Genomic DNA, 25663 nt, shown 5'->3' on the forward strand with positions numbered 1-25663 from the left:
ATGGTAATGTATGTTGAAAGTTCAACCAATCTATCCTACTGTTAAAATCTCTGAAACCATAATTATTTCACTTAATTATCTTTAATATTCTCTCATATGACTGGTGACTGTGAAAAAAAGACACAGATCTATCCACAATGGAAGTCAGTTTGCACTGGCTTTGTTTTTCCTACTGCATCCCACAGTGTTGCTGTTCGATGTCTCTGCAGCCAGTCGAAAGTGTCCACACTGACTGGTGAGGTCAACTCGGCAAAGCTTGTTCTCATCGCAGTGAGGTTCATCTATAACTGCATGTGGCTTGTGGATTAGAGGATGAAAGAATGCCACTGACTGTGAAATTGCCTGATTTTTATCGGGGATGTTGGTGAGCAGCTGTGCACAATCCTCTGCCCTAATCTCAAGGCTGGAGAGGGGACTGCGCAAAGAGGGCAGCTGTGCATGGTTTTTGCCTCTCTGTGTGTTTTACTGTACACACTATGGACTTCATACAAGTTTTTTTTTTTTTTTTTTTTTTTTTCCCACCTTATCGTATGTACATGCCAAGGTGCGTAACAGACCATTCTCAATGGCTGCGTTGCATGCTCCTTGAGTGGACTGCTTAAGAAGTTGAACAAGACTTTTCAGTTTATGCCAAACGATGGTTATGGTAATTTATTTCCATATCTCTTTTCCACCAACTTCATCCTGTTTGAGATTGTTTTTAGGTGGAGCCTACAGCATCCCAGCTACAAGGGGGTGAGAGGTGGGGTCCATCACAGGGTTCAGACAAAGACATCAAAACAACCATCCATGATCACTTTCATACCAATGGAGTATCTATGAGAAAAAAAAAAAACTCAAATAGATAATTGCTAGTCAAAAAAGTGCAAAAAAGAGAGTGAATGTTAGACTTCTAGGTTAAACTTGAACTCATGATAATCCTTCCAGAAAACAAACCACTTCAGGCTTGTGTTTAACATGCGTTTTTTAGCTTTGTGCGTGTCATTTTTAGCAGTTAAAATTGAATGTGAAATTGTTAGAGCAGGTCATCATCCTCTCACTGTACATGACTTGAAACATCATGGAAGCACAAAAAGTGAAGATTTTAAAAAAAATCCCGCAATTTCAGGAACTCAGGCTGCTCAGTCTCATTCCTTTGCAGTACATGGCATTCACTGACCTGCCAAAAAAGCAAAATGTGGTATGATTGCATGTAGCATAACTTGGTGTGTTTGTTGCACACTGTTCAATGAAACCAGGGTGCTGGGTTAGCCTGAAACACAACTCCAAACAACGATCGCTCTGAGTCTCTGAGTAACAATTAAGGGTCTGCTGATCTGCACTGGGTTTTGAAGACCAACTTGTTGTCACTTTGGTTTAGCTAACATTTTGGTGCTTAGTAACCTGTTTTAAAAAAAAAAAAAAAAAAAAAGTGTCTGCGCCATATCCAGCAGCATTTCATTGGATCAATTGTCTTCAATGCATTAATAAATGCAACATTGCCAGTGTCACAAATGAACTATAAGCCTATCATTGCTACGTTCATTCTAAGAAGCCATTGTAAGAAACTTGAAAATTTAAAATATGATTAATCATAATAGTTATGATTCAATACAATATTGTATACATTGGAATAATTAGTCCTTTATTATCATTATTATAATTAGTTATCTATTATAGAATATATTTCAGATAAACCTAAACTATTTGCCATAAAAGTACAATGATTTGCCTCTTTTAGTGATTTGTGTTTCAGAAGCATTGACCACAACCACTGTTGTGATCACTGTTGCATTAAGAAGATGTGAAAAAAAAAAGACATATAGAGGACAATTAGGGTCTGTTTGGTCAACTGAATTAAGCCTTTATTGATGTGTGGATCATTTACATTTCAAAAAAATCGCCCGGTTCATTTTATGTTCCTAGATGTGCAGGGTTTTGAACTGCTGTACAGTAATTCTTTGATCTTTTCTCTTTGATGTGGCGCTGCCCACGTATAGAAGTAATTTTTGGTGTGGGCGACGCATGCCACTGAACTTCTCTTTATGACTGGGGATTCATTCCTCGTCGTGGCGCTCAGATATTTGCATGCACAACGATTCGAGGCCTTTCTCTGTGGCCATTTCTGATGTGCGTACTGAAATATACTCAGCAGGTGACAGGCAAACATATGCCTGAAATGCCATGGGGTCCCGAAGCCGGATCATCTCCAAAGGCTAACTGGCAGGTCTAAGTAGGGACGGCATTAATACATATTATTCACAAAGAGCATGATTGAACAGAAAAATGTGCCCTGCGTGTACCCAGCTGCTTTGTTGGCACACAGCTCAGCCTCTGCCTGGGTTTCAAGACTGAGCTTGGATTTAGCCATGCATTCACTGAATTCCCCATGCAGCTCTTATTCATTCATTCAGGCACAGGCAGGGCTGCACCAACAAACTGGTGTCTGTGTGTGTGAGAAAGAGTGAGTGCACTTGTGCCAATTCCCGAATAGTTTTATAAATGACAGCAAATTCTGAATTTTAACAAGTATATACAGTAAATGTGCAGAAGCTTCCTGGACGTGGAATAAAAAGGCCCCTGTATGAGTATTAAATAATGCAGGTGTTTGCACTGTGGCAGCTGAACACAATGAGTCTCCCAGCAATATGAAGCCTCTGACCTTTAATTCTTCGCTCACTTGCTGTTACGGCAGCCCTCTGTGAGCGTTTTTTTTATCTATCACAGCAAGCGGACTCATAGTTTTACATTTTTCATTTTCCATCAATTCATTCACAGATTCGTTTTGACACGTCTTGGCTCATGCGAACCACAACTGAACACATGCTTCCTGTTTGCAACCAGACACAGCAAGAGGGGCTTCACTGATGTTCTCACCCTCCGCATGAGAGTTTTTACTTGCTGTTTACATTCATAAACATGTATGGATACGTTTTTCCATAGTTTGCCTTCCAGCCAACAGGAGGTCAGCAGGTGCTCCTGCGCTCACCAGATGGCTCAGCTGCGTCAGACTATGGGTGCTAGGGCTATGTTTAGAGATATGGCGCCCCCTAAAGGGAGAATTTAGATGTTAGATAAATGAGTTAAATGTAGATTAACTTTACCTAAAGTCTCAGTTATGGGTAAATGAGTACAATATACAGGAAAATAGCAGTTATGTAGGTAGTTTAATTGTTAAAATTAGGAGAATTACACACAAAGATTTGGGGTTACACAGAATCTACGTAGTATTGGTCATCATATGCACCACAGAGTATCTGACGAGTGTACAGCGTGAAGCCAAGCACATCCATTTCAGCATTTCATTTACCATTAACCTGAAAATCAAAATTAAGATGACACGAGTAGAAAAATGATGGTTAATATTACAGTTCTTATATATTTGGGATATGGAGCTCAGAAACATAGAATAAGGTATACAAACAGTATAACTGGATTTGTAAATAATCAAAAGAGGCTTACTTTAGAAACGGTTATTGGCATAGAGCTTGATTAATATTGATTAGTTGTTATTTTATCACGTGCATAAGTGCTGTCTCACAAGAAAACAAGAAATCTGGGATATATGTCCACTTGTTTAAAACGTAGTAGTGTCGCAGTAAAGGAACAGAAACCGCCTGATGTTTTGTGAGACAAATGTTGAGGTGATACATGATGACACCATGTATTGATTCATATTTGAATCTAACTATGAAAGCTTTTATCCCTAACCAACCTCAACTACATGGTGAACCCACACATGCACAGGCAGGCTTTTCAAACTCCATAAAGAGGCAGAGATCCAAAGCCTTTTGCTGTGAGGTGACAGTGCCATCCACCACACCCCATTCTGACAGCAAAGTGAATTAAATGAAATTCTATTTGACAATATTGAGATGGATGGGACATGAACTTGGCTGTCCAGTGAGAGTACAAGTCTGACCAAAACATGGATTTAAAACAGATGAGAACATGAAATCAAGCTTCTCAAACCCAGACTAACACACACAGATGATGGGATTGGGGACTGATTTACTCTGCATGTATATGCTCAGCTTAACTCAAATGGGCCTTGGCTGTCTGTACAAGCTTTGAAATTCCATCTTTTCGAAACTTCTGGTAAAAAAAAAAAAAACAGGAAAGTGTAAGTGTATATCATAAATATAAATCAAGCTGCTTTCGCATATTTTTCTGCTTCTAAACTCAGCAGAAAATGTGACTAAAAATCAGCCCGTCGAATCTACTAGACAGTTTCATGCTTACAAATTTGAAATTCAGACATGGGCATCTGAAAAATTTTGGCGCACTGAAAATGTTGTAATTTTACCTTTTTTTTTTCTTTTTTTTTTTTTAACCTTTAAAGTGAAACTGACATGTTTTAGATCTAAGACCGCACTGCACATTCTTCATTTTTGGCGCTTCCGACAGTTCTGCAAAGAAAAGAGAAAAAAATTGAGAGATACGTGTCATTTGAAATGGTTTGAATGACTTCTGTCAGTTCACTGATATACAGTGATCTATCAATGATGACGTATTCTTCCATTTTTGCCTAACTTTTCTTTTGGCAAGTGAGGTAAACTTACCTGCTGTCCTTTGAGTGGCTTGCTGTAAAAATCACACTCAGCCGGGAAGCTTCCTCTTCGACCTGGGGTCGGGAGATTGTACAAAATTTACTAGTACGTGTTCAGTAGAAATGGACATGGAGCACTCTGACATAAGTTCTTAAGACTCACCTGATGTATGTCGAGCAGTGCTGATTTTATCTGCAGGCAGAGAAAAGAGATTTTCAGCCATTTCCAATATTCAGTTTGTAACTCTAACCTCCCTCCATTGCCTGTTTAGCCCACATAACCAGAGTATTTACCATAAACGCTGTCGTCATCCTCTTTGATGTTGGTGACACTGGCTTTCCGGTGACTCGGCTTCTCCTGCAGTGACAAAGATCAGTGTTTGGGTTTTTTTTGCCTTTTTCATATTCCACCTTGGAACTACAGAGCATCACTGACAGTCTCAAAATCACAGATTCCAACAGTGAGTTTCCTACATCACAAAACTCAGGAGGCAGCCATGTCAGCTTGTGAGGTGGAACTTACCTGGAGCACAGCTTATTGACGCTACTGCAGCATTTAGACACTATTAGCAATGTGCTAACACGGTGCAGTCAAAGGCACGTTATGTGTGCAGTCACTTGATTTCAGTGTCTTCTGATAATTCTGCACCTCTTTCACCTCTTTGTACACTGTCATTTATATATCGTCATTTTTTCTGAAGGTCGAGTGGAAAACATGGAAACAATGTTCAAATATATACAACAGAGCAGATTCTCATTTATACCTCTACTCTCTCCACATTCATCTGATAGCAGTTAATGGTTACTTTTAAGATTCAGATTCACACTCTTTACTGACTAAAACATGCGAGATGAGCTTGATATTATAATAATGTTAGAAATATCAAAGCATGATGTAACATTAAAAAAAAAAAAAAAAAAAAGGAGTGAGCCAAGAAATAACATGAATTACTTGTAAAGAGCTTAGAGAAAAGCTTAAAATATCTGACAGAGGGATATATATATTTGTGGCAGAACCTGTGACTCTGGGCAGAGCTGTAACCAGTTATTGGGACCTCCTGCAACCCTGAATTCGATAAAGCATAAAAAATGAAAAACTGTGTTTGCTTCCTTTGTGTACTATGCTGCACTCGTGTCCTCCTTGTGTACAGGAATATGAGACTTACTTTCCTGCTGTTTAGCCTTTAGCCTGCCCTTTGACACTTTCCTTGAGTTAGTCTCACATTTGCTAATATAGTTTGTTAGTGTCCTTCTGTTTAACCATCACACTGAGTTTCAGTTTTGATATTTCAATGAGTATTTTCACTTTGCTGTATTGGCAGTAGATTTCATTAACAAATCTACCCCTGATCTAACTTGCACATCCTCATTTACATTCTCAAAATCTATGACTTATCAGAGAAGGAGAGGGGCAGGTGACACCAAAGACATCAACACTGGATTGCTGATAGATATTACACGATGGCAGCGAGCCAACATGCACAATAACAAGACCCTGAAACCAAATGGAAATCCCCACTCAGTCATTAAATCAATTCCTACAGTGACATTTCAAAATCTGAACAAGGCCTGTGATGAGGGCTCGTCACTTGAGTGTATGTTCGCAGTCATATTGAACTAATAGACTATAATGGTTTGTTTTTATTCCGTTTTATTGGCCATTTTCCCTGGAGCTTATGACAATAAATCTTCTGTTCGCTCTTCCTGCCAGTAGGGGTCCTCAGCTCTTCCTGCTGTTCCGGAGTTGCCTGATTCTTTCTTTCTTTCTTTCTTTCTTTCTTTCTTTCTTTCTTTCTTTCTTTCTTTCTTTCTTTCTTTCTTTCATTGAGGCTTTCTCTTTACTTTCTTAAACGATCATCCTAAGTAATGGAGCATTTAATCTATTTATACAAATGTTATATAATACAGCTAAACCTGAGTCTTAGTTTCAGCACTATATGGTCAGATTCCTTATTGCAGCACAGTCTTTTGTCTTTTCTTAAGTCATTATAATGATCTGTTTGCCAAATTTCCTGTAATCTCTTCACCTCATGATGTTTTTAAATAAATTCAAGGAAATGTGCTCAGGAAAAGCCTACAGTACGAAATGTCTGTTCAATAGAGTTGTCTCTTCCAGAATACAGACAAAAAAAATTATTGATAGCCAGTTGATAAGGGCAGTGAAGTCAACAGATAATTAGATTGGCCAGTCTCTGAAGCTGTTATTCTAAGTGTTGCATTTAGCCCTCCCATTGAAGTGTCAGTTTCACATTTTTGGCATATCTTGCTTCCTATACAGTTCATAGTCGATGCATCATTTGGAATGTGGATAGTTGTCCATCATTTCCTCCCTTCCCCTTTCTCTCTTATTTGATTGGATGACTATGAAGTACTGCATTCCCCTGTTACACAGCATGAGCAGAACATGTTCAGGTTTGGTCCTGCCCGTGTAAAATCCATACAGCAGCATGTGGTGACAGTATGCAGACGTCCTACCTCCTGCTGGGCATCCGTGCCCTTCCGAACCTGTGGACAATCACTAATGTTCTCAAGAGCCCCGTCCCCAGTGAGTAGACCTGCCTTCACCCTCTGCTGGAGTTCAACAAGGCCCTGAAGCTTGTGCATCTGGTTTGGTACAAAGGTGTCATAGGTGGAAGTGAGGCTGCCTTCCCGTTCACGTGCTGCAATGAACAAAGCTCCATAAGAACATCTGCTGCTTTATCACAGAAAGTTTCAACATTTCACTATAAAATAACAGATAAATATACTATAACAGTGTGTTTTCCAGATATCAGTGTTACGAACAGAACCGCAAGGGGAAAAAAAAATTCCTTTGTGGCCACGTATATGCTAAATGTAGCAGTTGCCTCACCCTGACACACTATTTTCTATTTTTCTAACCCTCTTGGCACCAAACTGTGTATAAACGTGCAACCTGCTTATTTTATTGCACTTTTACTGTTTGTGCTCTTATAATTTTGCCTCATAATGAGTCATTAAACAGTGCTTATAACAACAGTTTTAATCAAACAAACACACCTAATTATTACATTACAACCCAGCAGGTAACAAGGAACCATAGAGAGTAGTCAGGAAAAATAACTGCCACTGTGTAAGTCCTGCTTAGATGTACAACCTCTACATCACAAAGTGATCACACCATTCCAGCAGAAACAGGGGAAACCCAAGCAGCTTTTTGTTAACAGAGACAGAGCAGCCAGCAAGATGCTGATTATTTTCCAGAAAACTCAGCCAAGAGTCAGGCAGGTTATTTCCAACCAGCTCTGCAGAACTACCACATTTACAAATAATAAGCTTGCACCAAAACAAAGACTCGAGTAGAATATAGTGTTAGAAACTACTATAAGTAGTGATGCACCAAACATGAAATCTTTAACCTATACTGATGTTAAAGATGATAATTTGGCTGATGGCCAATAGATGATATTGGTTGTTTTTGTCGTTTATTTTCCTTCTAATACCAGGTTAATGATGTAATATCAATTTAAAAAAACTTTTACAACTCAGTGACTTTTCAGCGCTTACATTGACCAACAAAATGAAATGTGAATAAATGATTTCACTTTATCTGCCTGTCAGTCAACAAGCTGAACATCAGCTGATCCTTAATTATAAGTATGTAGTTGTGATCATATATACAGTTTATAAAATTACTTGATGCCTGGTTGCTGTCAATGTGTCCAAAATGATGTCCCGATAAAAGAGCAGAAATTGGGGGATGGTAAGTTACAGTTGCAGTTACTGATATTCAAACCTTAAACATGACCAATTCTTTATTTACTAGTAACCCTAACCAACTGTGGCTGACTGAAAAACAAGACCCCATTTGACATTTTTGGTCAAATGGGGTTTGAATGTGGTTCTACGGTGCGACGGCGGTGCAAAACCCTTGTCCACACCTTCCTAATGCCTCATAAATCTAGTTTCTTATCATGTCGAACAGAAGCATGTTACTGTTAGCAAAAGAAAACATTGGTGCCTTGAAAATTGTTATTTTACCATTTTTGTTCAAGCATGGCAGTTTCATCAAATGCAAAATGGAAACACCTTACAGTTTTAAAAGGCACATGTAGGCATGCAACAATTTTGGAGCCCAGATAATGTAATGTAATTTTACAACTTTTGAGCCTCCATTATAAAACTGCTATGCTGTGGACGAATATACGATAGTTAGACAGTTTTACAACTATGTGAGCCTGCATTGAATTATTCATGCACATCTACTTATCTTATGAGATGTTGTGGAGTAAATCAAAAAATGAAAAGCAACACTGTTATTCTAATTATTCTGACTAAACCATGTCAGGCGACTTGGCGCTCACCTTGTTTTGTGGGAAGTGAATACAGATCAGCATCTCCCTGTGGGGTCTTCTTCTTCTGGAACACTGTGAGCAGAAGTGCAATTTTTAAAATAACAAAACTTGCAGCATTTACACAGCTGGACAATAACTTCACTGAAAACAGTGAAGCAAGCCAGAGTAGCTTTTGCTGCAGTATTACAGTAACCTTTCCACAAGATGGAGCCATAAGCTGATTTAAAAACAACCTACTGATGGACATGCACAGCGACAGTGGCTCGCCAGTAGAAAAGCCTAACAGCGTTTGAGAAATTTCAAATATGATAGCATCTGGTATGCATAAATGGGTATGGATAAAAGTTGGACTCTTGGCTTCTCCTAGTAAAAGACTCATGTTCAGCTCTGGATTAAATTAGACACCATGAGTGATGCTTTTGGTTTGGTAGTGAGCTCTCAGATGAAAGGCTGCACTGTTTAGCTGTCAGAGGTGGTGGATCTGCGGCTATGTGACTAAAACTGGATTAAAATTCAACATCCACACCCTTGAGGATAATCCCACCTCTGACAACATCCCCTGTGACATCCTCTCTTTTCCACTTCACTTTTGAGCACAGCCTCTCTTCTTCTGCTTTTGCTCACAAGACAAGCTTGTCTTCCAGGCTTCATTCAGTAAATAGATGGACTGCTTTTAGTGTAGTTTACATGTCGTCTAATCCCCTCCAAAGGACTGCATTTAATTCACAATTCAGCTTTTTGGTCGAGACATTGCTGCGAATAGGAAGGAGACTCCTCATTATTTCCACTTGTACAGGATTCTCCAATAACTGGCTCCTCGCCTAATCCTCCAGCAAGCTTCAGCTCACCTCTACCATCTCTGAGAGCCGCAGTGGGAGTGAGGAGCAAATGGGATCCTTTTGTGGTTTGAAGCTCCACTGTGTCAATAGATGGAAACCTCTTCTTTCTCTTGTACACTCTGGGGACAAGGACGATGGAAAACATGTGTAATGACTTATTCTGGCTGACTTGGCCTTGGTCTGGCCAAGATTGGTTGCAGATGGCAGCCTAGTCATTCCCTCTATTACCGAGGAGATGGTTGGAAGATGGAGAATTCTTTGGGGCACTCAATTTCTTTGTAAGTCCCACTGGGAAGAGGATGGGCTGGTTAGATGCGAGCAAGCTTAATAAAAAGCTGCAAAATGAAGAGGAGGCATCTACTGAGCCATTACAATCACATTCATGCGTTTTGAAGGAGATTGATGGCGAGGGAGGGGTGCAATGTTGTTTATGGGAATAAGAATTGATTGTGGAAGCATGTGTTCATGTGTGCGTTTTCAAAATGAAACAGAAGTCACAGCTGTTTTAAAGATTTATAAGCCTTAATAATACCAGTCACTTTTGGATGTTTCATCTTCATGAAATATTCACGCAGTTGAAATTGAACAGTTAGCGTACAGGCTCTCACTGTAGCCAAATGTGTCTGCCTCCTGCCTCGCTCCTGTTTGTTTTGCAACAGGGAGCAACTGTGTTCTCGTGGTTTGTCAGATCGAAACAAACTGCATCGTATGAAAGGCTCTTCACTCTGTTCAGCAGCACTCCACTGACGATGGCGACTCATATTCCAGGCACTTCCTCCCTCCCACGTGAACTCCCCTTCACATACTGTGCATATCTCAGATTTGTTTTTACTCCCAAAGCATCTCTCTAGTTTAGGTGTTTAGGTGTAGAGAAGCTAGAGAATAATATGAGGAAAAGAACCTACCTTGGGAAATGTACGGGGTTTTGCTCTCTTTTACTGGGGTGCCCTCAGGCCGGGGTGTGGGGGCCGGTGGGCGATTGGCGAGATCCACTGCTTTTTCTGGGTTCAGGAAGGTGTCATATTCATCATTCACGTCTAGTGGCGCGTAGAGATCCTCATCCTCCCCCTCCTCGTCCTCACCTTGTTGCTGTTTCCGTACATCTGTTATGGAAAGAGGACCTAATTCAAAAAGTGTTTACTACACCACTGCTTCCGTGTCATGCTATGTGTGTGTGTGTGTGTGTGTGTGCTTGTCATGGTACTGTCATTTCACAACTAATGGGAAGCAATGCTACACGATGTCCCCATCAGCAAGGGGAAACTATTCAGCGGTCGGAAATGAATAGTAAACCGACACAATGATATACCGGAGAGGAAAAAAGAAAACAAGCAATTCCATTACCAGCTTTCCTTTGTCCTTCTTCCATTTCCCATCATTCCCACACTCACCTGAGTTGCACATCATTTCGTACACGCTGGAATCGGCATTGTCCTCGCCTGAGTTGAACATTTTCTGTAACGACATGACATGGTGACATTTTAAGCCTCACCTGCATCACAAAGAAGCAGCTTGAGAGGAACAGTTTTTCATCTGTGATGTTGAAGCTGAATGTTTGCCTTCTAAGGTTTATTATTTTTCTCAGTATTTGTGCTTTTGACAAATCTTACAAAGGGGACTTATGATTTTGTTGAATTTGTGAGTTTCTCCTTTTTACGGCTGATTTTCTCACCTGAAGCCTCCCTCCAAAGAAAAGGGGGGGGGGGGGGTAAAAAAAATATCCTGGGGAGTTGCTCCCACTTAAGTCCCACTCTGGCAGTTTAGATCTTCCAAAAACTTCTACCTTTACTAAACTATACCTTTTAAAATGATTCGATATGTGACTACATCTTCTTCTGGGAGATTGGCCTGTGAATATGTTAATCTGGCCTTGCCCGGGAAGCTGACGCAGGCCCTCCCTTTCTCTGTTAGGCAACGGTCACTTGTAATTAGTGTTATTCATCCATCCATCCATCCATTTTCTATACCCAGTTAATCCAATTCAGAGTCAGGGGAAGGGTGCGGCTCTGGAGCCTATCACAGCTGCCATTAGGCAAGAGGAAGGGAATACACAGGATAAGTCACCAGCCCATCCCAGCAACTCTTCCCATTGCTAGCAGCTTCTGCAGCAAGCTTTCAGCCGGCTTGCTTCCAAGCCAAGAGTCTGCTCTGCTAGCTCTACTGGAGCTAGTGGCTTCTGCAGTTGGCTTCCATTCAACTGGTCGCAAGGGAGCAGGCTTTGTTGCATAGTTCCAGAGCTTCTTGTTCGGCTTTACTTCTGCCCTGTTTTCCACCTAGCCTGTCCTAACTTCACCTCATCTGTTCCGTACAGCTTGTGAAAATTAGCTGTACATCCCCAACGAGCAAGCAGTCAGGATTGGTTGGTGTTGGTTCATCCAGTCTTTAACTCTGCTCATACTGGCTAACTGACCTCACCTTTCTATAACTTTCAGTGTTTTCCTGGAAATTCGAAACAGAAATCCTAAGCCATGGGACTGATTGCTGATTTAGTTCATAAAATGTCTTGTGACACATTTAAAAAAGCCATCTCATGGACACGTTCAAAAGGCCAAAAAAAAATTGACCTAGAAATCCAATGAGCACTCTTTGAACTCAGTTGAAACATGGCACGTTTGTTCTAAAAGGCTTGCTCTATTTCACTTGTATGACAATCTTTTAACTTGTGTTACTTATTGTGTTGCATAGTAACAGTGCTTAGTTAAATATGTCTGTTGATAATGCTCTCCTTGAATACTCTGTAGGCATATCAAATACATTTGTGACAAAATCTTTAAATATTAACACTGCATTATTTTCATCTTTTTTAAGCATTTACTTTTAGTCTTCTTTGGTTCTGCTAGAACAAATGGCTGACCTTACTCATTTCACCACATTCATTTATAAAATGCTTGATTTGGAATTTTCATCTTATTGTGATGCTTTAATGTTCACGGTTTTCATATAAGCTTTGATTTTATGAGTAAAGATTCATCACTTTCTGCTAGGAACTGCAGAAAAGTGATTTCAAGTCTATAAAATTAAATTGAGAGTTGTGCTGTTGGCTGCCTGCTGGCCTCACAGAGCAGTTTTCCTTTAACAACAGAGCTGTTGCAGAGTCGGCCTATTTGTTAATTGCATACTGAGAGACAGACGGGTATGATCAGGGTAATTATGAAATCAGACAATCTTCCCCTTTCAGTCCAAACATCTCATTTAGCAAGTGACTCAAGACCCGTTACTTGATATTAGACTGCAGCCATAATTAGAATCAGATATTAGGTTATTTTCTGCCACATTTCAGCTTTTGATAGATGTGAAGTACAAAAGAGTTGATTGATCATAGATGGACTTACATCAGGACAAAAACAATAATGATAAAGTCTGAACAAAAAGAATATTCTTTAAAAATATGTCTTCACATTTTCTCAGTTGCACTTGCTACTATTTTAAATCAGTCAGAATGTTTGTTTATAAAATTTGTTATACATGTCTGCTCATCTGTAAAGTAGTAATTCGATAATTCGGTCGATATTATTATACGTGTGAATTATGTGAATCTTTCGATAGTTTTAGAGCATATATTACCAATACAATATCAACAATCTCTCTAACTCTGCAGAATACATAAGATATGGCTCCATTGGATCAAACTATCACCACACAGCCAGCTCTGCACTGTCTGCCGTTTCCAAGCAACACAGCCAATCATGACTCAATTACAATATTGTACTGTTCCTAGAACTGCAAATTAGGTATTGGCTGCCATGAATGCATTAACTGACAGTAGATATTCTTTGCAGGCCCAACAGGTTGAATGAGCACATATTTACCACATTGAATTTTAATAGTCAGCTGCTGTGCTTCAGCACAGTGTGGTATTTTCAGAGGTAAAATCTGAGCAGGGGAGAGATATTTATTTACAAACCACAAATGTTAAATCATTTTACAGATGTCTGAATTCTGCAGAAGCCTCAGACATTCCAGTCAAATTCAGTTTCACTGCTGTAATCCAAGCAGCGGCACTTCAGACAAAACAGTAGGCATGGTTTTGTTATTTAGAGAAGAAATCTTGAGCATCTTTAGAAGCTATAGAATAAGGAGTGTAAATCTGTCTTCTGCAGCTGAAATGGTCCATTCAAAAACGGGGAGGTCTTTACTCTTAGTGGCAGCAGAATGATGTCTCTTAACACAGTGGTGTCAGGAGGAAAGTTTTTGATGCATGGCAAAGTGCAGAGTGTACCACTGCAATCATCATACGATGCAGTGCAGCCACAATCCTCTCAGCTTGTTTTTCTGTGTAAGGAAAATAACATGTGCTTAGGATGTAATACTCCACACAGAATTAATGTAGCTAATGTAAAGTATTACGAGCAAGCGTCATGACTGTTTGCGTTCGAGTTTGTTGTTTATTTACAAATCATATTCCATAAGTTGGGAAGCTACGGAAGCTTATTACTGCCACTCTACGAAAAAAAGAGGCTCAGTATCACATAATTACGTGAAAAGTTTATCACAATATCTTTTTCACATTTTAACAATATATTGTTAATGGTCTTAGGATTGAGTATCTTTTTATCACGTGGAACGTGAAAATGTTGTATCTTGAAATAACGTGATAGTTTCACGTTATGACGTAATAAATATATTGTTAAAACGTGAAAACTTTTCATTTTTTTTCGTAGAGTGGCAGCAATATGCTTCCGTAGAAATCTGTGTAAAAGGTTAATGAAAATATAATGCAGTGATTTGTAAATGCCATAAACTAATAGTTTTATTCTATTATATTCTTGGTTTATGAGATTTGTGAACCATTGCAGTTTGTTTTCATTTAGATATGACACAGCATCCCAACTTTTGGGTATTTGGGTTGTAGATGATTTTCCTCAATAACTTTCTTTGCACAGGCAAACCGTCGGCTAGCGAGACTCAAAATGCTGCACTTTGAGCTGAATGCAAATTACAGTCTGCTCACACTCTTTACCATGCTTCTTTTTTTTTGGCACATGAGTATGCAAACATGTACTGAACTCCCTTGAACGCCAAGTGCAGCTGAACCATGTAGATGGATATAGAAGTGTCTAATGGCAGCATATGAAAATTTAAGGGTTCCTTAAATCCATGGAGTTTATAATCCAGAAATCATGAGGTATTTGACTGCCCAGCTGGTGTCAGGGTTTTTGGTTTTTGTGCTTTGGTTTCTAACCTTTTTGTTATGGTCTGTGGTCTTGGTTGTTTTCTTCATGCTTGTTTGTACTTATTTTGTTTGTTCTCTTGTTCCTGTTAAGTTTCTGGTTTTGGTTAAGTTTTAGTTTTCTATCCTTTTGCATGTTTTGTTTCTGTAAAACTCCTGATTTATGTTCACTTAGTATTTTCTCCATTTCTTGTTTTATTCTTTAAGAGATGTACTCTTTGTGCTGTCTGCATTTCACACATGGGTTCTGTTCTGTTGATGAATGCTTCATCTGCATCCTATCAGTTATTACACTCCTCTGTATATATAGTCCTTGGTTCTGGTTGTTCTTTGCCAGTGTTTCCTTTCCTGTCCTTTTGTGTTTATGGGTGTCTGTTTGGATTTTGTGTTTTTGTACTCCCTGCTCGACAGTGCCTATTGTTGATTATTAATTTTTGTTGTTTTTTTTTTAATCTGACATCTACCAGTCTCTGTTGGATTTCTGCATTTGGGTTAACAAATGGTTAAGCTTGCTAATCAAGTTCACTGTAGTCAATATACAGCTGAATTTTTCACTGAGATTCATCCTGTAGTTGTTCAGAGATTTCACTGTGTGAAAAAATTCTCATCAGTGGGGTCGCAGATGGGCTACACACCAAAAAATACGAGGGATGAAAACCAGTTGTTCGTACAGCGTGAGTCGTGACGGTATTATTCAAATGATAAACAAATCTCCAGTTCCCCCACCTAGACTGTTCATTTTACCTGCTAAACAAACACAGTATGCAAAGTAAGGTCTGTGGACTCCCTGGATTGGAGTCTCGTATGTCACCTAATTTGGCTTTCCTGAATTTGGATAGGGTTATACTTTCACAAGCAGAGTGTGTTGCACATAAATGGCCCTTTGTATTTCCAGGCCTTACGGTTGCAAGCTAATTTGTATTTATCCAGCTCTGCTCCACATCCGAGAGCATGCAGTGAAATCTCATGGTCCGTCTAAATGCCAAGTGAAATTTATGACCTGGTATTAAGATATTAAATAAAGACCATGCGCCCTTATGTCAGTAATTCACCACGCAGAGTATTGCATTTTGAGGACATAAACATTGTAGATAACTGCAAAGCATTTTCTATATTTGTATTCTGGTTATGTTCTCTCTGAATAATTTAGCTTTCCCCACCGGAGCAGTTCACAGCTAATTAATGAAGAAGTGCGATGCCAGGGCAGACTAGTGGATCTGACGCAGGCCTTGTGAGTGATTCAGCCTGTGTATGAGGCAGGGGACATATTCATCTTGGACTTATTGACAGAGAGCTGCTACACCAACACCCAAATCACTGATGCATCATGGGTTGATTAATTGGAGTTTGGGGAAACACTGTGGATGAGTTAATGAACGTGCCAAACCGCACCACACAGTCACTACTTCTCCAACATGCTCCACCAGCACAGACTGCGTGTAGGTTTTAGCTGTCAAGATAAACTTGAATTCCCTTTAAAGAAAACGCACAGAAATGTCAGGCGCTTAGGCGTGTCGAATCTATCCGTTGTGTTACATCTATGGGCTTGTTGAGATCCCTGTGGAGAGACCTCTGTTTGACTATGTTGCTCCCCTGTCAGTTCATTCCAGGCTTCCAGGAAAGCACTCACTAAAGCAGTCTGATCAAACCATGCCCTGTCTACAGTCACTCTCAATTAGAAGTGTTGTTAGTAGGATAAGTACTACAGCTGTTGGACGTTCTAAATTTCCCTCGGGGCTAAACTCTCCATAGGTTGACCCAAAGCATCAGAAAGTTAAAGGATGATGGTAATAAAAAGACAGACAGATGTGTAATGCTCAGTCGTTCTCTGCTTCTGTTATAATCTTCTAACATAATAGGGATTCAACAGCTGGCTTTAAGGGATCGTCCCCAAAATGACAAAAATAGACATATTTATATTTTCAGATCACTGACACCTAGTAACAGCGAGCCTACAGATAGTTTTGGTTTTATTTGTCCAAGTTTTGATAAACCCATATTTGTTTAGCTTTTTCAGTCAAAAGCAGTACAGAGATATTATACTTAATGCTAAAAGTGACATATCTAATTTTGTATTGAATCTGATGATATTTTTCCTTAATTGATGCCAGCCACACATTTCTGAAAGTTTTTACCACTGTGCTCCATCACAACCTCTGAGGAGACTATTTGCTGTGTTTTTGAAAATTAAATATTTTCTCATCCTTGATTACAAATCACATTTTAGTTCATACTTGTGTTTTTTTTCGGCGGGTTTCTGAGGTGCAGGCAGGACTAAATGTATGTATATATGTATGTGTATGTGTAGATTTTTTTTTTTATTAGTTCCGCATCAATGGAGCCTTGACAGATCTGCAGGTTGCCGATGCCGTGTGCACTGATCCATCCCCATGGCTCAGTCTACGTGCTGCTGACAAGCAGGGTGGTCTCTCTCACTTATGACCAGGAGAATGCAGCATTCCGGATTTCCAAAAAAATTATTTTCGAATTTTGATGCACAGTTTGCTGTTTCATCTAAGAACAATGGTAGCATTTCTGGATTTTGTTGATACGTTGTTTTTTTTGTCTCTGTGTGGTTTTCACCTTGTATTTGTTGACGCAGTAACAAACTGTTCACTGACCATGCTTTTTTTTTTTTTTTTTTTTTTTGGATGTGTTCCTGAGACCGAGCAAGAATTTCCAGCACAGTGCTGCATGCCTTTGTTGCCTCTTTAAGACTGTGCCTTCTGTGATGCTCTCTTTAATCAGTGGTGTTGCTGACCTGTTGCCAATTAACGTAATTAGTTGTGGGATGTTCAGTTTGTTTATTCCAAACATAGCTGAGGCACTTTTTTTCTTCTACGCACTTTGTTACCCTTGTTCCATCTTTTGTGTGTGTGGGCGTGTGTCTGTGCGTGTTGTTGGCTTGAAATTTAAAATGAGCAAATGTTTTTCAGAAGTCCAGGTAAAGCTAAAGCTATCGGCCTATCACATTTTGGTCTAATTGAAATTATTTCTGGACAGACAAATTGCCTATTATTTTTTAAAATGCATTTTCTGACGCCTTGAGCACCACAATACCAGCGCCTCCCAGTTTCATTATATTTGAGGCAAGGCAGACTTGTCAACGTGTCCAATTCTGATCTCTTCTAAACAGAGACCAAAACAATCTACATGGCTAAAAAAAAATTGGACTTGGACTGATGAGGAACCGTAACCACATGCACAAAATAGTCACAAATACTTACAAACAGAAGCTCATCAAAAGACATGCCAAAGAAACAATGTTTGTTTAAGTGATCTATGGTTTAGCATTAAAAATGCTGTGGTGTTTTCAGTTTTCCTGCTTGGATTTATTCTTTTTTTCTTCTTGAATGATGCTGTCCTCGTTGCCTAATTAAATTTTCATCGGAAAGAACATCATGACACTAGTGTCCTCCATCCTTTATCAAATAAAGAGACGTCCATGCATACAAGGGGACTATTAAATCTAGATGGCCTCTCATTAGCGTGCGAGTGGAAAGCGTGCTGCTTCAGCATTAGTATATGTTTACAGTCAAATGGGAGGTTGAGCAGGAATCTTCAGATTAATATGAGAAAAATGTCATTATTCAAAGAAATTTCTGCGATAGTAGCTGCAATAATTGTCTGAATGTATTTAGATGGCCTGTGCTGGGAGCCATTGTGCGTGCATGAACAAATAGCCTGCCTAGTGTCTGTGGGGGTGTTCCATAAGGAGGACAGCAGGCCAGACCTCCTTCAGGATGAGAGGAGAGGAGCAATCATCCATCCTCTTACAGAGCCACGAGCTGGATGTAAAAAATACAAGTCAGGAGGGAGTGAGGTTGCATCTGACACATAGGTTGCTCTCCTAGCTTTCCACATTTCTATCCTCTCTGTTGTGCTCATTATTAATAAAAAGATACTCGATCCTAAGAGCATTCCTGAGAGCTGCACTGCATCTCCTGGTTGTGAGATCTCAAGCGCTGAGACGCCTTCTGTGTTAGTTCCCTCAACTTTGAGGATCATTCCAGAAATACATAAATATGCTTAAAACAAAGATGTGGAAATAATTACCAGTGTCTCTTTCAATAAGACATGAAGCTCCGTATGGCCGTGATTCCTGGCAATTTCGGTGGGAGTCTGTCTGTGGCGATTGGCTGTGCGTAGGGCTTGTTCAGCACCAGGACACTGCAGAAGAAGGCCGGAGAGATTTCGGAATCCATATCGGGCAGTAAAGTGGAGGAGCGAGGGTACATCTGCATGGTGGCGCTCTGCTGAGGAAAATAGCCCATTTTGATAAGGTGAGCAAGTGTGGATTCATTGTTCCTCAACAACCTCATTTTGACCTCCTACTTGAGTGACAACCTCAGGGTGATGCTATGCAATGAGGGTACTCTAACACATCCAAAGAAAGACAGCTTGGAGGCACTTATTGATCTGTTTGTTATGGCAACATCCCCCTCTGTCCATTTTAGCAGAGTTAAGGATCAATCTCAAGCTGATGAAGCCATCAGTCTGCTGCATAATGAGCCAAGAAATAATGGTAAGCTTTTTCTTTCGTTGTGGATATTGTTTAGCAGACAAGAAGAATGAGTTACAACTGTGAGCAATATGTTAAGTTCAATTCATTGCATTACACAAGTCAGATGGAGAGATTGAACTGAACAGACACCCTGTTCTGTTGAGGTCTTGGAACAATTGCAGCACTGTTTTCTTGTACAAAATACTCAAAATAACTGTTTGGTTTTTTTTACATATAACTATGACTTATTGCTATAGTTTGAAAGGATTTACACACAACTAACAGTATAACCTGTATTTTAGGTTCTGCCGTGTCTTCACACTGCAGTTGGGTATTTAGCAGATTTACTGTCGTGTCCAAATAATTTCAGATCAATGCACTGACAGCAGAGGGTTTTAGATGTTAAAAGCATAAATAACATATAAGGAAAACTCTACCAGGTTGGGATTTTCTCTTTGTGATTGCTTTGCAGCAAAGTTCAGAGTGCTCTACCTCTTTCATGTGTGTTTTCACTCTTCAGTCCCTGAAAACCTCCTGTGGGCATGCCCTCCAGCAGCATGGAGGACAACTTCTGATCCAGCTTGTCCACAGAGGCAACCTGAAGAGCCTGAAATCCAGTTGCACTTTGAAAAGTTTTACTTGAGTTATGGCTTTAAAGAAGAAACTTCTTTCTAACCAGACCAATGTAGGTAAAGCACAAACTAAGTCTTAAATTTGATGCAGAGTATCAAAAACAGTGATATTGGAAATGTATATAGCGGCACAATAAAAACGCCAGGTTTAATTCAACCATACACACATCAAACCTCTATCTTGTCGCTCCTCACCTTTTAGTTATAAATTATAAATTCTATTGGTAAATTCTTCTTCTGGCACTGCTCAAGTGTGCTTTTTCAGCAAAACTGACCCAATCAAATCAAGTTTTCATCAATGAAATTTGGACGAAAGCTGCTATCCCTTCAGTTTAAGACTAGAGAGAGTAAACAGTGCCTCGTATAAACATGAACAGAAATATGCTGATTCAGTGCTGTTTCACTACAACTTCCAAATTGCTTAAGAACCCCTATGAAGCAGTAAATAACTCCCCTCTATTGCTGGGTAATGTAACAGCATAATATATTTAGAGTTATTAAAAGGAGAGACAAATAAAGCAGCTTTCAAATAGCCTGCTTCACTAAATCAGTGACTGATGACAGTCTTTTGAATATTTTTGGGTATCTTAAGAGGTATCCCCACCTTTCAGTGTTTTACTTTCAATTTTATGACATAGCCTCTATTAAAGTGAACAAGGTTGGAATCACAAATGCACAAGTTGCAAGTGTTGTGGAAAGGTTTGGCTATATTGCAATTTCAAACACAAAAATATGAAAACTCAAGCTTCCTTTGATTTTAATGTATTCATCCATTTATCATTCTGTTTCCATAAAGTCAGAGGACTTGCAACAAACTGTTTAAATAAAGTAGAGCCAGCAGATGGTGAGATGTACTGACTTTCAGTCCCTTTTGCAAGTCATGCTGATCCTACATTTTATATAATCTAAAGGCTGTCAGTATCCAGTATGTAATCGAATGCCAACTGTCATCTCAGTAATTTTATCAGGTCCGTCAATGATCAGAAATCCCCTGGTAGACACTGACCTTTGCAGGAAAACAGGGTGTCCCGTCTGTAAAACTCAGATAAGACAACAAAAAAACTAAAGGTAGCTATTCCTTTAACCAAGAAACCTCTTTAAAGGCTTTACCTGACACATGAACTCTACAGGATCTGCCACCCTTGACAGGAGGCACGAGAGTTCCTCCATGCTTGTGTAGTACTGCAACTGTGTATTGCACAGTGGTTTTCCACCACTATAGACAGTCACCCTCACACTTCCTGCTGGAAAATCTGTAATAGACAATAATACATGAGCAGGACAATAAAAGGAGAGTACGTCATCAATCGTGCATCCATCATGTGCTATTATTTTGTTCACCTGGTGCTCTGACACACAGAATCCGCTCATTCCAGCGAATAGGCTTCTCTTTTACCATCTGATTGTCAACACTGAACTCGACCTCACAGTCACAGTCAGCCGCTTCATTTTTCAAAAGAATGAACAACTCCATGGAGCTCTGCCCAAGAGACAAGACAGAGGATTGCTGTGTAGTCAGTGTTCCAGATGTTTTTTGCATAAACAAATTGGATTGCAAAAAGAGTGTTTCTCACCCCGCATGAAATTCTTGAGGGAATGACTACAACGTTGGCTCTGACCCTTTCAGCTTCAGATGAATGCATTGGGTCAGCCTTTGGCTCTGATTCTATTGGTTTACGTGTCAGTGGGTTGATATTTGCTGTTGTTGACGCACCTGTAAAAGATTTACACCAAATGTCGAGGGCATCAATATCCTCAGAAGGTGCCTTGTTATCAGCATCGAGCCAGGTGGCTTGAACCTAGACGAGGTTCCCTTGGCATGATATGTCAGATATTTCAGTCTGGCAGAGATAACAGATGTTAAGTTTTTCACCAAGAATTTTCTACAGACATCCATTGTCTCCCGAGAGTCCATCTGATCTACTATTGTTTCCTGTCACAACTATGAGGTTCTTATTTATCGAGTTAAATGAATTCAAGACCACTTGAGGATGAAGTGTAATTACTTAGTGATTCCTTGACTTTGACCCGATACTATCATCACACCAAGGTTCAGTTGTTTATGACTGAATACATGAAAAGTATTTAATGTTTCTCTCAGAGGCTTGTACTTGAAGATAACCATCAATCTGTAGGGGCCTACTTAGTAGTGCTAAATAAAAGTTAAAAAATGGTGTTAGCCTTTAGCTCAACACTGTGCCTCAGTAATATATTATTTTAACTACACTATCATTAGCCTGATGGTTCAAGGGCTTTAAAACTGAACACTTGAAAACCAATCAAGAGCAATCTGTACTTTTATGTTTAGCATTGCTAACAAAAGTAGTGGTGAAAGTGGATAAGACTGCATCTGCCTGCTATAATGTTGTCATAAGTCAGCATGTTGGCATTCAAAGTTAGCATTTAGGTCAAAACACTATGTGCCTCAGGACTGTGTTGCTTAATCTAGCACTGCCATTAGCCCAAGGTTCAACTGTTTATGAATGAATATTTAAAAAATATTCAATGTTTCTTTAAGAAGTTCATATTTAAGGCAAACAATCAATCTTTACTTTAGCATGCTAGGAGCTAAATATTGGTGAAACTGTTGAAACTGCCTTTATTTTTTAAATGTCACTCTTGAAATGTTAGCGTTCAGATGTTCGCTCAGCACAGGGCACATGACTTACAGACCTACTGGTGGCTAAAAGCTGTCTTGTTATTCAAAAGTGAACGTGGTTAAATTTCCCATGTGTAAAACCTCTCCAGATTAGAGTAATTTTAGGAGATTCATAAACAACCTTGTAATTTCGATAATTGTAGTGGTTTAGTCTTGTCTTTAGGGCAGTTGCAGTAACCAGTCACATCACTTTTTAAAAACCTACATGTCATTTCACATTAATAAGCGTTAATAAGCGCAGCATCATGCTGCATGAATAGTGGACATAATTCTGGATTAAAATATAACTGTTCATGGGATGCTAGTCTGAACCACTTCACTGTATCAATGCCATAAAGTGATGTAGAGTGCTCTTAAATTTGCATGACTCGCAATGAGTAATCAGTGGCGACCAAATTTGCATCAAATGTTCCTCCTGCTCACGCACCTGTTTAAACACAAGCCTACAGCTCTGCTTTTGGATTTCATATAAATAGTGCAATTAGGAAAAGCGAGGAAGGAGGCAGTGGATAATTGGCAGGGTAGAGGAGGACATGGTCGAGATATGTGCAGTTCCACCAAAATTGTTTCTGCAGATGTGAGGAAAACATTGGTTGTCAGTCTTAAAGAAACAGAAATGGCATTAGAAAATAGTCAGCAAATGAGGTTTTCCTATCATATATGTGGTTGGTGAACAGAAAGCCACTGAAAAATATCCAGAGGGAAGGGCAAGACTTTACAAGGTTTAGAAGACTGGGATCAACTTAAAGGTTCTGTTATTTTCTTTCCCTGAAGAAACTATTTCTTTGGTTTAGATTTGCTTAAGTTTTTACAGACACAGAAATTGGATGTAAAAAGTAGATGATCAACCAGCTATTCTGATCTTAATAAATGTATCTAGTGGAAATGATAAATCTTTTGTTTGAGAGAGAGTTTTTAAGATGTATTTGAAATGACATAATCAGCATTATTACTCAGCAGCATTCAGATAGAACAGCCCTTTTCAGATTTGAATTGAAGCACAAAATATCAAACATTATCGCACCTGTCTGGCTTCTGATATATTCTGATATTCAAGACACTAATAGTTTATTGTATCTATTAATCCACAACCAAAGCCAGTACTAGGCATACCAAAATGCCACTTTAGTTCTGTTCGATATGTTTATAGTGATTTTGGAAGGATTAAAAAAAGAACTGAAAATATGTTAGAGCCAGTGCAATACCTTTTCTTACAATTTCAGTCACAGCAGACAAATATTCAGGAGCATCTTGTTCACTGGAGATCTGCAGGCACTCGTCGCCGTTCAGGGGGATAAGCTCCAGCAGAGGGGTCAGACTCTCCACCCCACACAGCAGCACCACCACATGAGTTGAAGGACTCAGTACACGGGAAAGGAAGAAGCGTCGCAACTGGCAAAAACCCTCCAGCATGCCCTTGGAAAAGATCAGGAGCTTGCAGGTGTAATGTGACAGGCTGAGAAAGTCATCCCTCCGACTGAGCAGTGTAGCAATATCATAGCAGCAGATCCCAGCCTCTGAGATTGGGCCAGTGAAAACTGATTGAAGGTAGGTAGCCCATTGCTTTGCCTCCGTCTCATAGATGATAAGCAGATCCCCACCTGTTTGAAAAAGGATTCAACAAAATGTTTGCAGAAATCAACTATCATCTGTAGGCTATACATAACACATATTCATCCAAACTAATTTTTTTTTACAGCTGATCGACATAGTAGTCAGAACTTTTCAATAAATATGTTGTGCAAATATTAAAGGCAAAATGTTGCTCTGAAAATTGCAAAGATTCATACATCATTGAGACTTATGTATTAAAGCACTAATCATCTTCATTAGCCAGTATAGGCAGTAATAAGTTGATGGATTAATAATGTGAAGGGGTTGCTCACCTGTCTGGCTCATTTCTACAGTGCTGCGTTTGTTGTCAGGTCTCACTTCCCAGTGACATGAAAAACAGAAGGGCTTTGTTAGGATAAGCTCAGATAAGAGGGAGTTTCCGGCTGCGTCAAAGTGGGCGAAATGAGACCTTTTTTTTTCTTTTTTTTATTCGTAGGACAAGAAGTCTGGGCTCTGCTCTTGTGACAGTTAGGGTGTTTCATTTTCTAAAACAAATTGAGTTTAATTGCAGTCCTGTTAAGTTGTTTCGTCAGTTGAGCGACATATCATATCATGTTCATGTGATGAAAAACAATCCTACCTGACCCTGGGGTTAGGGCACGAAAAGTTAAGGATCTAAGTACAGCTTGTGTCAGTATTATACCAGAGCCAGCAACAACGGGGCGCAAAAATTGGTAGTTTTAAATATTACATTTGAAATGTGAAGATATAAAAATCTTCATTATCTTTATTGACTGAAAAGGGCGGTGCAGATTAAAAGGGTGTCTGTATGTGTGGTTCTTAAGCTTTTCATCTGGAAAAAGGAACTTTGGGTGATTGCACATTTTCTCATTATATCACTGAATATATTTCATGTAATAAAATTCTCCAACAGTTGAACTACTTTAATCAGAAACTGGAAAATCTCACTCTTACAGCTTTACTTAGTATTTTACAGTGTCCTATATGAAAACAAAGCAGGTTGCTATGTAAGCAAATAGGGGATATGGCAAATATCAAAGGTGACTGTCAAGCAGACAGCAGGTAACCTGAAAGTGAAGATCCTAAATCACGATCTTGACCAGAGTTTAATTAAGTCTGTCTGCGAAGCAGAGCACTAGAACCTGAGGCGTGTTAAAACTAATGATCTGGTGTGAATGTCTCCAGTGCAGGCAAAGATGAAAAGGATGTTCTGACCTGCCACGCACACAGACCCTCACTGAGAGAGATGAAAAACTCAGGGCTTCATTAATTGCCTCCACCTGCCAAACAACTGACTCATACCACACCAGTGCCTCACTAATAGCGGTTTGTCTCCGTTTGCACTTAGCGGGGTAATCTAAATGTACAAGTGTTGAAGGAGAAAAAAGAAAGCGGAAAGTGAAAGTTGAGGTCTCCTTCATGCCAATCACTGGTATGTGGTGG

At 39.5% G+C, this 25663-nt stretch overlaps 1 protein-coding gene across 2 annotated transcripts; it reads right to left on the reverse strand.

The window, feature by feature from the left end:
• Positions 1-3127: 3127 nt before the first annotated feature.
• Positions 3128-24593, reverse strand: LOC142369121 (B-cell scaffold protein with ankyrin repeats-like). Of its 2 annotated transcripts, none has more exons than XM_075451379.1 (15): positions 24532-24593; positions 23851-24246; positions 21561-21700; positions 21328-21466; positions 21097-21239; positions 19847-19961; positions 18907-19103; positions 11072-11135; positions 10586-10783; positions 8851-8913; positions 7004-7188; positions 4823-4886; positions 4692-4721; positions 4542-4603; positions 3128-4388 (listed from the first exon to the last, which is right to left on the reverse strand). In XM_075451379.1, the coding sequence occupies exons 1-15, from the start codon at positions 24542-24544 to the stop codon at positions 4365-4367; spliced, it is 1833 nt and encodes a 610-aa protein (XP_075307494.1). In that variant the 5' UTR covers positions 24545-24593; the 3' UTR covers positions 3128-4364. The 2 variants fall into 2 exon arrangements, with proteins under 2 accessions (XP_075307494.1, XP_075307493.1); XM_075451378.1 differs by having other exon boundaries at positions 18907-19106.
• Positions 24594-25663: the final 1070 nt, after the last annotated feature.

This window comes from Odontesthes bonariensis, chromosome 19, assembly GCF_027942865.1.
Source record: "Odontesthes bonariensis isolate fOdoBon6 chromosome 19, fOdoBon6.hap1, whole genome shotgun sequence".
NCBI lineage: Eukaryota > Metazoa > Chordata > Actinopteri > Atheriniformes > Atherinopsidae > Odontesthes > Odontesthes bonariensis.

What these genes read in the sequence shown, in the direction of transcription:
- LOC142369121 (XM_075451378.1), bottom strand. An exon ending in CCTCAAGAATTTCATGCGGG is followed by an intron (nt 21,467 to 21,560) that starts GTGAGAAACACT and finishes TCTCTTGGGCAG; the next exon opens with AGCTCCATGGAGTTGTTCAT. An exon ending in TCTGTGTGTCAGAGCACCAG is followed by an intron (nt 21,240 to 21,327) that starts GTGAACAAAATA and finishes TGTCTATTACAG; the next exon opens with ATTTTCCAGCAGGAAGTGTG.